Here is a 13,762-nt window from a genome sequence, read left to right as displayed (position 1 = left end):
GGTCTCAAATAGGATCGAGAAACTGAGCACAAAACAAACATTAGGTTTATGACTGAGTACAGAAGCTATGTTCAGGTCTTCCTTGAATACTCAATTCTCGGCACTCAAAACATCATTATTAATTAACGGTAAGTCCTATGCCCTTAAGCATGCTGCCCAGCTATCCATACTCGGGAGAGTTACAGTGTTTTAATCTCAGAAGATGACGTGGTTGAGAGCGTCTCATAACAGACGGCTTTTAAATGTTGCTATTGTACCCACCTCAATCACTATTTCTGGCAGTTCATTCTAACTACACACCATTCTTTGCATGAAGTTGCCCCTAATGTCCCTTTTAAATCTCCCACCTCTGTTCTGAAACCTATAACCTCTTGTTTTTAACATCTCCTCTAGGAAAAAGACTATGGCGCCCCTCATAATCTTATAGATGTTTATCAAATCATCCCTCAATTTCCTACATTCTAGGGAATAAGGTCCTTATCTACATAATCTGTTCTTGTATCCTTGTAACATAGAATCCCAAATCCAGACAATTTCCTTATTGGTCCTACATCCTATAGTCTTACTGGTGCCACGATACTGAGGTATGATTAAGTAAACAAAAGGTAGAATATGATAGATATAGAGTACTGAAAATAAGTACGGCCCTTTTTGAATATAAAGCATATGGGAGGGAGGGGCCTCCTTAAAAATGTTAAAAAAGGGTGGTGCATTTTGGGGTGGTGGGGCACAAAACAGTAATGAAGAAAAGAGGGACCTTTATATACAAGACCATAGATTGTTAAAGGATACAGAAGAGACTGCAGATGCTGGAGTTTGGAATAACAAACAATCTGTTGGAGAAACTCAGTATGCCAAGCAGCATTTGTGGTAGGAAAGTGTCAATGTTACAAATTTAAACCCTGCACTGGAACTCTATGAGGTCTTGTTTGTCATAGATCCATAAAGATGGCAGCATATGTACTTGCAAATGGTGGTGATGAAGGTATCTAGGATGCTGGCCTTCATCAGAAGGCACAAAGATAATAAGAGCATAAAGATCATGGCACAACTTAATGAAACCCTGGTGAAGCCACAGTTGAAATATGTAACTCACACAAAACGCTGGTGGAACACAGCAGGCCAGGCAGCATCTATAAGGAGAAGCACTGTCAACGTTTCGGGCCGAGACCCTTCGTTTCATGCAGTGTTTCTCCTTATAGATGCTGCCTGCCCTGCTGTGTTCCACCAGCATTTTGTGTGTGTTGCTTGAATTTCTAGCATCTGCAGATTTCCTCATGTTTGCTGCTGAAATATGTGCAAGCTTTAGTTCTCAGACCAAAATGAAAATGAGACTGCATTGGAGAGATGTTGCCAGAATGTTATTTTTCATTCTGGGTCTGTTTCCCAAGGAACAGAGGAGGCTGGAGTGGCATCATGTTAAGATGACCAAGGTATGAGTAACATAATAGGGCAGATAGTGAAAAACTGATTTTCCCATAAGGAAGACAACCAAACCCAGGAGGCATAGGTTTAGGTTAAGAACCAAGAAAGTTTAGAGGTGACCTGAGGGGAAAAAAATCACCAAGTGCACGGTTGTAATCTGGAACACGCTGTCTGGGGTAGTGGAATGCGGTTCACAACACGAGAGAAGTGGATGAGCAGTTGTAGTGCAAAGACATAGGCTACAAGTTAACATAGAAGCTGGTCAATGGGATTATCATAGCTGAATACTTGATGATCAGTATAAACATGATAGGTCGAAAGGTCCATGTTCCAAAGCACATATAACTTAATAAAGTGCTATAAGCTGTTCATAGAGTAGATGGGTGGCTGGAGAATTAGGGTAGTTAATAAGCATAGAAGATTGTACTGTACTGTACAGAAACATGTCCTTCATCTCACTATATCTATACCAACTATGAAGCCAATCTAACTAATCCCATCTGCCTGTACGTGGTCAAAATATTCTTACATTCCCTGTCTGTTTCTCTATCTGTCCAAATGCCTTTTAAATGCTGCTGTCAAATTGGTTCCACCACACCCGCCACCCCCAGCCGCCAGAGAAAACAACATTGTATAATCTCTCCCTATAGTAATACTGTCCAATCCCAGTGAACCTCTTTGGAACCTGCCTGGATTGGGTCCCCAAGGGAAGCAGACAATTAAGCTGAGTTCCAACCTGTGCATATTTGACTATTTAATTATAATGGGCCTATTTGTTTTAATCTTTCTTTTCTTTAATAATGCTTTGGTTAACATTCATAAACATACTTATAATTGTACGCAGTGTACGATCTGTTATTTCTTGCCAACGGGTGATTACATGGGGCAGTAAATCACACAGCGTTGACACAATCCGAGACATCCCAACCTCACGGTTCCCAAGTCAAATCTTTGCTTCACTATTCACCAGTGAAAAGAACCTTGGCAATTGTGAGGATGACTTACAGCAGACTGAAACGTGAGTATACAGACATTAAGTGAGGATGTGCTGGTGCTTTTGAAAGGTTGATAAATCATCGGGACTGGATGAGATATACCCCAGGCTACTGTGGGAAGCGAGGGAGGAGAGTGCTGAGCCTCTGGCGATAACATTTGCATCATCAATAGGGTCGGGAGAAAAACCAGAAGATTGTAAGGTTGCAAACGTTGTTCCCTCGTTCAAGAAAGGGTGTAGAGATAACCCAGGAAATTATAGTGAGTCTTACTTCAGTGTTGGGCAAGTTGTTGGAGAAGATCCTGAAAGGCAGGATTTATAAGCATTTGGAGAGACATAATCCGAATAGGGATAGTCAACATAGCGTTGTCAAGGATGTTGCCTGGATTGGGGAGCATGCCTTATAAGAATAGATTGAGTGAACTCGGCCTTTTCTCCTTGGAGCGACGGAGCATGAGAGGTGACCTGATGGGGGTGTATAAGATGACAAGAGGCATCGATCGTGTGGATAGCCAGAGGCTTTTTCCCAGGGTAGAAATGGGTAACATGAGGGGGCATAGTTTTAGGGTGCTTGGAAGTAGGTACAAGGGGGCTGTCAGAGGTAAGTTTTCCCACACAGAGAGTGGCGGGTGCATGGAATGCACTGCCAGTAAAGGTGGTAGAGGCGGAAACACTAGGGTCTTTTAAGAGCCTCTTAGATAGGTAGATGGAGCTTAGAAAAATAGAGGGCTATGCGCTAGGGAAAGTCTAGGCAATTTCTAGAGTAGGTTACATGGTGGGCACAATATTGTGGGCTGAAGGGCCTGTAATGTGCTGTAGATTTCTATGTTTCTAAATCTACCTTAGATGTATGGAGTCTGAGAAAAGTGGTTTCTCAATGCTGAGGCACTAACAAGCCGCATCTCTAGAGATGCCCAGTAAAAAGGTGTTTCATACAGCTTAGTATCACTAACAGATTCTTGATTGGTCAGGGCATGAAGGGATATAGGGAGAAGGCAGGCGATTGGGGCCGAGAGGAAAACTGGATCAGCTATGCTGAAACAGCAGAGGAGATTCGATGTGCCAAATGGCCTAATTCTGCTACTATATTGTGGCGAGCATTTGGTCCATAATGACAGACGAGGAAGCTCTTTCACTCAGCAACAGTTTTATCGTGATAGACACAAAACAGACCGGGCACCATGACCCAGAGAGTGAACCCACCCGGTCTCACACAAACAGGCGAAGTGACCATCACACACCCCGGTTACAGTTAGGGTGACCCACAAATGCACAAGCAAGTAACTGTATAACCTAAACTAGAATGTAACAATAAACGAACTGGAACTTCACACCATAATTCTGTAAAAGTATTTTAACACAAGAACAATAAACAGTACTGGTCATTAGAAATGCAGGGGCGGGCTGTCGACCAAGCCCTCACCCAGAATGTCACAATATCTTACGGTCCAATATAGCTATCTGACTGGTAATTAGACCGTTACATTTCTAATTTAGATCCATTAGATTTTTTTTGCTACAAGATCATTCGTTTTTGCTGGTTTCAGAATAAAAGATACTACCTTTTTCAATTTGGAAACTCATCACAAGTATCATTTCATTTTCAATCTTTTATTATTGATTTAAAAGAATAAGGATAAATACAAGTCTGAGGAGAAGTTATCTCAAATACGTATTTCAATAAAAGTACAAATAAAGGAATATACACTGTCAAAATCATGTACAGTATAATATTGAGCTAATATATAAAAGGAACCACAACTCCTCTTAACAATTCATAGAAAAAAAACTCAAATTTTCTATTGTGGAGGAAGAAAAAAAACTCACTAAACTAACCTAAAACAAAAAAAAAGGGGACTGGGCAGTCCATTTTGAGGATATATTTTTAAAAAAGGAAAAATCCTTCTAGTCAAATCTAAAACTTCGCAGAGAAAAAAAAATTACCTAAAAAAGTAAAAGAAAGAAAAATTAGATCATATGAAAATATTGAATAAAAGGTTGCCAAGTTTGCTGAAATTTAAAAGATGTATCAAATATCCGACTTCTAATTTTCTCCAAACTTAAACACAACATAATGGAGGAGAGCCAGAAAAACAAACAGTAGGTGGATTAGGATCCTTCCAATACAACAAAATAGCTCTCCTAGCCAATAAAGTTGAAAACACTATCATACGTTGAGCAGAATCAGGGACATTTCCTGCTTCCTTTGGAATAATCCCAAAGACAGTCGTAAGTGAATTAGGTTGTAGGTCCAAACCTATGACTTTTGATAACGTTCTAAAAACATCTCTCCAAAAATTATTTAACTTTATACAGGACCAAAACATATGAGTGAAGGTAGCCACCTCAGTGTTGCATCTGTCACAGGTGGGACTTATATTCGAAAAAATATCCACTAGTTTATCTTTTGACATACCTTGAGCTGAATCAAGGAGTGACGGGCGCAGGTAGATGAATTGTTAACTAAATGATAAATTTTATTCCATTGATCATCTGAAAGTGACTCCTTAAGTTCCAATTCCCAAGCACGTTTAATCTATCATTAGACATCATTCGTAAATTCATTAGCCGTTTATATATAATAACTATCAATCCTTCTTGAAATGGTTTAAGCTGAAAAATAGCATCTATCAAATTTGGTAAATGAGCAAATGGGTAATTCGGCAACAAATCACATTAAAAAATTCCCGACTTGTAAATATCTAAAAAACCTGTGCATTAGGTATATCATATTTATCCACTAGCTGCGAAAAAGACATTAAACAATCCTCTAAAAACAAATCTAAAAAAGTTTTTATTCCCTTAGTTTTCCATGTTAAAAAGGCCTTATCCAAAATTGATGGTTTAAAAAAACAGTTAAGATGGATATTACTAGAAAGAACAAAGTTATTTAAGTCAAAAAAATCTGTGAAACTGAAACCAAATTTTTAATGTATGTCTAACAATGGGACTAAGATCTTGTCTACCAATCCTAGAAAACAAAAAAGTAAGAGGAGCTCCCAGTAAAGAAACCAAGGAAAACCCCCTTACTGAGTTCTCCTCCAAGTCCAACCATGAAGGACAGTCCTGATTATCTATACCGTGAATCCAAAAAGTGATATATCGAATATTAATTGCCCAGTACTAAAATCTAAAGTTTTGTAACACCAAGCCTCCATCTTTTTTTAATTTTTGAAATAAAGGTTTACTCACTCTAGAACTCTTATTATTCCAGATATATGACAGTGTAGCGGTGTGCTACACGCAGCGCTGCAATAACGACACGGAGTCGGTGAGCTGCAGTTACAAAAGAGGTTTATTCAAACTTTGCGGCCTCGCTTTAAAGCCTTCCTGATATATGCATATATATGCTATATGCTATGTGTATTCACAGTCCCGTCCCGCGCGGGGGCTTTTCCCCTTGCTGGTGAAGCAGGCTTGGCGCCCTCTTTGGGACCGGCCTCAATGCCGGCGCGTGCCACTTTGTGAGCCGGTTCGAGCGCGCTGGGAAGTGGGTCGCCACAACAGGATCATAGAATCTATTCTATCAAAAAACATTTTCGGGACAAAGGATGGAACAGCTTGAAACGTATATAAAAATTTTGGTAAAATTGCCATTTTTATAGCATTTATTCGACCAATTAATGACATCGTCATAGGCGACCATTTAAAAAGCATTTGTTATGTATTTCCAATTAGAGGAAGAAAATTATATTTATATAAATCTTTAAAATTTTTAGTAATTTTAATACCAAGATAGGTAAAATAATTTTTAGCAATATTAAAAGGTATTTGATCATAAATAATCTACCTAATGCCCATTTCTTTAGGTATCTCCAAATCAGACACTTCATTAATCCTTTATTACCCAAATTCCCTGAGATGACCGAGAAAAATGCTATGGACTTGTTTTTTTCAATTAATCCATTGTGTAAAGGTTTAATATCTTTTATTCGTGATAAATTAGTATCCTTTCGTCACGCCCCTTTGGATAAAAACAGAATGGCTTGGGAGCATGACTTAAATATCCCTTTATCTGATGAGGTTTGGAACTCGATTCTCAAGTCGGTTAACTCAACTTCTCTTTGTGCTCGCCACTATCTTTTACAGTTTAAGATTGTTCATAAGACTCATATGTCCAAATCTAAATTATCTCAATTTTATCCTAATATTAGTCCTCTTTGTGATAAATGCAAAAGTGGCGAGGCTTCTCTCATTCATATGTACTGGACCTGTCCTAGTCTAGGGAAATTTTGGAGGGATGTTTTCTTAACTTTATCCTGTATTCTGAATCGCCACTTAGAACCTAACCCTTTAATTGCTCTTTTTGGTTTCTTGGCTGAGACAGATATACGTTTGAGTTTGACCAAACGTCAAATATTATCTTTTGCTTCTCTCCTGGCTAGACGTCTAATTCTTCTTAGATGGAGAGATGTTGCCCCACCCACGCACGCTCAATGACTTAATGATATTATGTCCTGTTTAGATCTTGAAAAAATTCATTACTCAATTCTTAATTCGGACATAAAGTTTCATAAGGTCTGGGGACCTTTTATTGAGTATTTTCATAACTTTCCTTTTGACTAAGTTTCTTTTTCAGTCCCTTGCTTTCAGCTTTTTTTTGTAGGCATTATTATCTTCTGTTTTTAATTGTATCTACAGTTTTGGGGGTTTGAATGTTCTGATTTATATTTCCTACATTTTGTTCTGGTTGGTCTGGAGTTTTTTTTTCTTGCGGGGGTGGGGGTGGATACTAACTTTACACGACTTCAATTTGGGTGCTTTTTCAATTATTATATTCTGTATTATTTTACCACTGTATGCTAATCTTGCACTGTATTAATTTCCTATTTCGTTCTTGGGGTTTTTTTTTGTAGTGTTGTAGAAAATGCATTAAAAAATCAATTTAAAAAAGGATCTATTCATAATAATAGAATTATCAGAAAATTCAGATTTATAAAGATTAGAATAGAAATCCATAAATATCTTATCTTATATCTTAATATCTTGTTAATTTCATAAGGGTCTAATGTTTCAGTTCTATCTGGTCTACATACTTTCAAAATCTGTCTTCTTACCATATTGCCTTTAACTGACCGGCCAGCAGTTTACCTGATTAATCATCATGTATATAAAATTGACTTTTAGATTTAAAAATTTGCTGCTCAATGGGGAAGGTCAAAAGCAGATCATATTGTGTTTGGAGTTCAACCCTTTCCTTATACATAGATCTTCACTAGGTCTTACTGAATACGCTTTATCTAGCTCTCTAATTTTATTAGTAATCACTAAAAGATCCACTTTGGTTTTCCTTCTTAAACCTGCTGAATATGAAATTATCTGTCCCCTAAGAAAGGATTTCATCGTATCCATTATAACCAAATATGACATACCTTCAGTTGTATTAAGTTCAAAAAATAAAGAAATTTGCTCCTTGATAAAACTAACAAAAGCTGGATCCTTTAACAATACAGGATTCAATCTCCACTGTGACATTTTCAAAATATTATCAGAGAGCTTCAGAGTTAATTTCATAGGCGCGTGATCCAACAGCGCAATGACGTCATACGCACACTCAGCAACAGAATACAACAACTGTGCATCTAGAAAAAAATAATCAATTCTAAGAAAAATCTTTGTCATTAGGGTGTTTATCTCTCCAGATATCGACCAGGCCATATTCTAATAGAAAATAATTAATACAGGTCGCCGCTTTATTAGGAAGCAACGGATTGGTTGATGACCTGTCAATCGCCAGATTAAGACAACAGTTAAAGTCACTGCCCATAATCAACTTATATTCATTTGGATTTGGGAGCTCAGAAAAAAGCTTCTTAAAAAATTTAGGACTGTCTGAATTAGGTGCATAAACACACACCAAAGCTACCTTTAGACTACATAATAGATCAGTGACAATTAAATATCTTCCAATCAAATCAGTAACAGTATTAAAATGTACAAAAGGGATTTTAGAGTTAACAAAAATAGATACCCCTCTAACTTTACTTGTTGATAAAGAGTGATATAAAGGTCCCTTCCAGAAATTAAAAAAGCGATCTTCATCCTGTCTCCGTACACGAGTTTATTATGCAGAAATAATATCCACATGGTGCTTTTAATTTCTTAAAAATCTTTTTACACTTAATAGGATGATCATGCCATTCAAATTCCAAATTATATTAATTTTATTAGCATCCATGTTTAAGATTTAATTTAAAGTTTTATAAAGAAAGCTATTGTGCAAGTACAAACTAAATCCAAAGGAAAAAAACAGCACTGACTTGACCAGAAGTGCCAACATAATTGATAGAAAAGAATTGCCCAGTCGAGAAAAAAAAACACTCTAATAGCATCACCCTTCTCCCCCGAAGCCTGAGTAGTAACCCAATAGGAAGGTCACATGCTAAACCTAATGACCCTTGACCCCAACCTCCATTTTGCAGCTTTATTAACAAAGTTTTATGTTTACCCCACCGATTTTAGACATAATAAAAGAGATGAACAAATTTCAAATACTGTAATGTTATGTCTAACAATAGTTAAAACGTAACTGGTGACGGCCATCTTAAATTCATCTAAAGTATATTAATCATGCATTCAAAAAAGAATAAATCCAAGCAAATAATACATTACAACTGAAGTTTTATTTTTAAAACTTACAAATCATATTAAAAAAAGCTATACAAACCCAAAGCTATATTAATATTAAGACAAGCGAGAAAAAAAATTAAATCAAACCAGGTCCGGTGCGGAATGTTAGGTTTTCTTCAAAGTAACTATAGATATATACTAATTATTATCAAATAAAGAAAAAAATTAAATAAGCCAAGTCCTGTACAGACATCCATAAAGCATAGAACAGACTTTCCTCAAGTCATCTATAAACATCTCCCAGCTCAGAATTACCTATTCAAGTTACAATCGGCATTGATTTAAAGCTCTTAATAAATTCCCACCCTTCATCTGGAGAACGAATCTTTTGTGGCTGAGAGTCAGGCGGAAAAATTATCAGACGAGCTGGATAATGGAGCGATGGGCGACATTTTCTTTTATACAATTCAATCATCAATTCCTGGTATTTCCTTCTTTCGGCAAAAATCTCAGGAGCAAAGTCTTCCTCTATACGAATTTCTGTTGAATTGTAGACTAGCTTTCCTCTTTTTCTTGCCTCTCGGAGTATAGCTTCTTTGGTTGTAAAATAATGCAAGCAAAGTATGAGTGGTTGTGGACGTAATTCAGTTGAGTGTCAAAATCTCGGGATCTATGCACTCTATCAAGTACAGGGTTCGCTTCAAGAATCTCACTAAAAAGTGAATGCAACATATCTGAGAAGGACTTTAACAAGTCACCAGTTTCAGCATTTTCAGGCAAACCCAATATGCATAAATTCCTCCGGCATGCTCTGCTGTCTAAATCAATCATTTTTTTCTTCGTTCTTGATCATTCCAAAGTGACTTCATTAATTTTCTTTTCCATAGATGACATCTTCAATTCTTGTTCATTAATAGTGTGCCTGAATAATTCCTGTTTCCTCTCAATTCGATGGGTAGTCTGTTTGAGCATCTGAAATTGAAAATCCAAATTCTTCAAAGATTCTTGAACAGTAAAAATGGATTTTTCATACTTTCCATTAACATCCATCAGTTTATCAATCTTTGTGTTAAGTGAACCAAATTCAAATTTCATATCTTGTATTGAAGAAAGTATTTCTGCTAAAGTAACAGGTTCCTCCAATTTCTTTATTTGTTCCGTTTGTTCTGTTTAGGGAAAGGTCTTGCCGCTTCTCAATTCAATACTGGATCGACTTCCTGCCATTGTAGTTAAGTCATAAATCCTTCAACAAAAATAATGAATCTTCAAACTTAAAATGAATCTATCAGTGGAATGTAAGATATAAAAAGTGCAGCTGCGGTGAAAACGCATCTCACTCCATTCGCTGCAAAATGGGAGTCTGACAATTGTCAATTACCCAGGTATAGTCTCAGTGGTTTTGGGTTGTTTTCAAATAACTGCTCATAATTCCACATGCTGATCCATGCCCTAAGCTCATTCGCCTTTCCTACGATACTCTTTACATTGAAATATACACAACTCATAACATTAGTCCCACCAAGCTCAATCTTTTGAATCCTGACTTTGTTAAACGATTAACAACATCTTTCCAAAAAAAAGCCACTCTACTCTCTGCTCTGACATTCTGGCTCCCATACCCTTCAACTCCAGTTTAAATCCTCTCAAATAACACTAGCAAACCTTCCTGCAAGGATGTTAGTCCCCTACAGTTCAGGTGCAAAATGTCCCTTTTGTACAGGTCCCATCTTCCCTGGAAGAGAGCCCAATGATCCAAAATTCTGAAGCCCTCCCTCCTGCACCATCTCCTAAACTGTATGATCTTCCTTTTTCTGACCTCACTGACATGTGGCAGGGTAGCAGTCCTGAGGTCACAACACTGGAGGTCCTGTCCGTTAACTTAATTCCCTTTGCAGGACTTCATCACCCTTCCTACCCATGTCACCAGTCCAAACATCAATCCAATCTCTGGCTGCTCACCCTCCCACTTAATACTGTGGACTCAATCCAGGATATCCCTAATCCTGGGATTGGGAAGACTACATACCTTCCAGGAATTTTGTTCTCATCCATAGAACCCACTGTCCCCCTAACCAATGAATCCCCTATCGCTACAGCTTGCCTCTTCTTCCTCCTTCCCTTTGGAGCCATAAAGCCAGACTCAGTGCAAGAGACCTGACTGCTGTGGCTTTCCCTTCCTAGGTCACCTCCCCCAATATTATCTAAAGTGGTATACCTGCTGTTGAGGAAAACAGCCCAAGGGTACTCCTTTCCCCCTCCTGACGGTCATCCAGTTACCTGTGTCCTGCATCTTGAGTGTAACTACCTCCCTGTATAGAAAGATATGGAAAACCTACAGCACAATACCCTTCAGCCCACGATGCCGTGCCAAACATGTACTTATTTTAGGAATTACCTAGGGTTACCCATAGCCCTCTAAGCTCCATGTACCTATCTAGGAGTCTCTGAAAAGATCCTATCATATCTGCCTCCACCACCATCGCCAGCAGCCCATTCCATGCACTCACCACCCTCTGCGTAAAAAACTCGCCCCTAACATCTCCTCCGTACTTACTTCCAAGCACCTTAAAACTCCCCTCCTGTGTTACCCATCTCAGCCCTGGGAAAAACCCTCTGACTATCAACACGATCAATGCCTCTCATTATCTTACACACCTCTATCAGGTCACCTCTCAACCTCCTTCGCTCCAAGGAGAAAAGGCCGAGTTCACTCAACCTATCCTCATAAGGCATGCTCCCCAATCCGGGCAACATCCTTGTAAATCTCCTCTGCACCCTTTCTATGGCTTCCACATCCTTCCTGTAGTGAGGCGACCAGAACTGGGCACAGGACTCCAAGTGGGGTCTGACCAGGGTCCTAAATAGCTGCAACATTACCTCTTGGCTCTTAAACTCAGCCCCACGGTTGATGAAGGCCAATACACCGTACATCTTCTAAACACATAGGCAACCTGTGCGGCAGCTTAGAGTGTCCTATGGATTTGGACCCCAAGATCCCTCTGATCTTCCACACTGCCAAGAGTCTTGCCATTTGTATTTACATACTGTATTTACTAACCCATCCCTGCACTTCCTCATCCATGTCATTTATAAAACTCACGAAGAGAAGGGGTCCCTGAACAGATCCCTGAGGCACTCCACTGGTTACCGACCTCTTGATCACCTGCTGATCAACTTCTCAGCCGCTGGAATAGTCTGGAATTCATCCAGCTCCAGTTCCAATTCCTTAACAAAGTCTAAAATAAAGTGCAGCTGGATGCACTTTTTGCAGGTGTAGTTGTCAGGGACACAGGAGGTCTCCTTGCTTGCCTACATCCCAGAATAGGAGCATATTCTGCATGGCATCCACACTGCTCTAAAGGTGCAGTAAGAAAGAAATGAGAAAAATTAAATGAAAATATACCTACAGCTTCCATTGAAGTCTTTATAAGCCAAAGCCTCAGCTCCCCACTCTAACACTGGCCCACTCATGCAATGGCTGCTCTGATAAACCTAACTCCTTTTTGTTGATCTTTGCCCAGTGCCCAATTATGCACAATCAAACCTCTCATCAGGTCCTCTGGCATGCAGAATGTCAACACTGCCCCGCTCACTTCTTTTGAAATCTTTCTCTTGCTACACAATCCAATGTCTCCTCGAGAACTGTGCCGTTCAGAATCAGAAATTTCTAATACTAGAGGCATGCAAATCAGGTGGGTTCAAAGGAAATGAGCAGAACAATCTTTTGTTTGTAGTGAGTGCGTGGGTGCCTGGAATGCTGCCAGGGATTGAAGTGACAGCAAACATGAATGACTTTTAGATAGCCAGTTGAATATTCAGTGAATGGAAGGATATGGATTTGTGTAGCAGAGGGACTAGATTAGTTAGGTTTTTAATTATTAATTTAATTCCTTTGGCACAACATCCTAGGTTGAAAGCCATGTTGATGAAGGTAGCATTTGGTGTGCACTGAGTAAGGGAGTTGAGGTGTTATTTTAAAGTTGTACAAATAAAGATGTCACTCAGCTGGAAAGTGTTGGAAGAGATATATATGAATATTGCTGGACTGGAGGGCATGAATTATAGGGAGAGATTGAACAGGCTAGAACTTTATCCCTTGGAACATAGGTGATTGAGGGATAAGACCATAAAGCTATCAAACATGGGAGCAGAAGCAGGCCATTCAGCCCATTGCGTCTTTTCTGCCATTCTATAACGGCTGATCCCATCCAACTTCATACACCTGCTTCCTTTGATGCCCTGACCGAACAGGAAACAATCAACTTCCACCTTAAATATACTCATGGACTTGGCCTCCACTGCAGTCTGTGGTAGAGCATTCCACAAGTGCACTACTCTTTGTCTAAAAAATTCCTCCTAACCCCTGTTTTAAAAGGTTGCCCCTAAATTGTGAAGCTGTACCCTCTAGTTCTGGATACTCACTCTATAGGAAACTTCCTCTCCATATCCACTCTATATAATCCTTTCAACATTCAGTAGGTTTCAATGAGATCCCCCATATTGTTCTAAATTTCAGAGAATACAGGCCCAAGGGTGCCAAATGCTCCTCAAAGGTTAACCCCTTCATTCCTAGGATCATCCTCAAGAACATCCTCTGGACTCTCTCCAATGGCTGACACACCCTTTCTGAGATATGGGGTCCAAACCTGTTGACAATACTCCAAGTGCGACCTGACTAGTGTCTAATAAAGGCTCAGCATTATCTCCTTTTATATTCTACTCTCCTTGAAATAAATGCCAACATTGCATTTGCCTTCAATACCATACACTCAA

The 13,762-nt window shown here is 38.9% G+C and overlaps 1 protein-coding gene across 6 annotated transcripts in view; it reads right to left on the bottom strand.

Moving 5' to 3' along the window:
• Window positions 1-13,762, bottom strand: part of LOC140731902 (protein phosphatase PTC7 homolog) — a 137,352-nt gene that overhangs the window by 33,544 nt on the left and 90,046 nt on the right. For 2 of the 6 annotated variants that reach the window (XR_012099933.1, XR_012099935.1), the window contains one exon: window positions 9,060-9,961. The exons of 2 other annotated variants lie outside the window; for them this stretch is intronic. Coding sequence is in view for 2 of the 4 variants with exons in the window: in XM_073053868.1 (XP_072909969.1) it covers window positions 9,839-9,961 (123 nt within the window). In the remaining 2 variants the exon portion in view is untranslated. 2 more of the 6 variants (XM_073053868.1, XM_073053869.1) reach the window with 2 other exon arrangements.

The sequence above is a fragment of the Hemitrygon akajei genome, chromosome 8, assembly GCF_048418815.1.
Source record: "Hemitrygon akajei chromosome 8, sHemAka1.3, whole genome shotgun sequence".
NCBI lineage: Eukaryota > Metazoa > Chordata > Chondrichthyes > Myliobatiformes > Dasyatidae > Hemitrygon > Hemitrygon akajei.
Note: the sequence above shows the minus strand (reverse complement) of the source record. Positions and strands in the feature narration are given on the sequence as shown.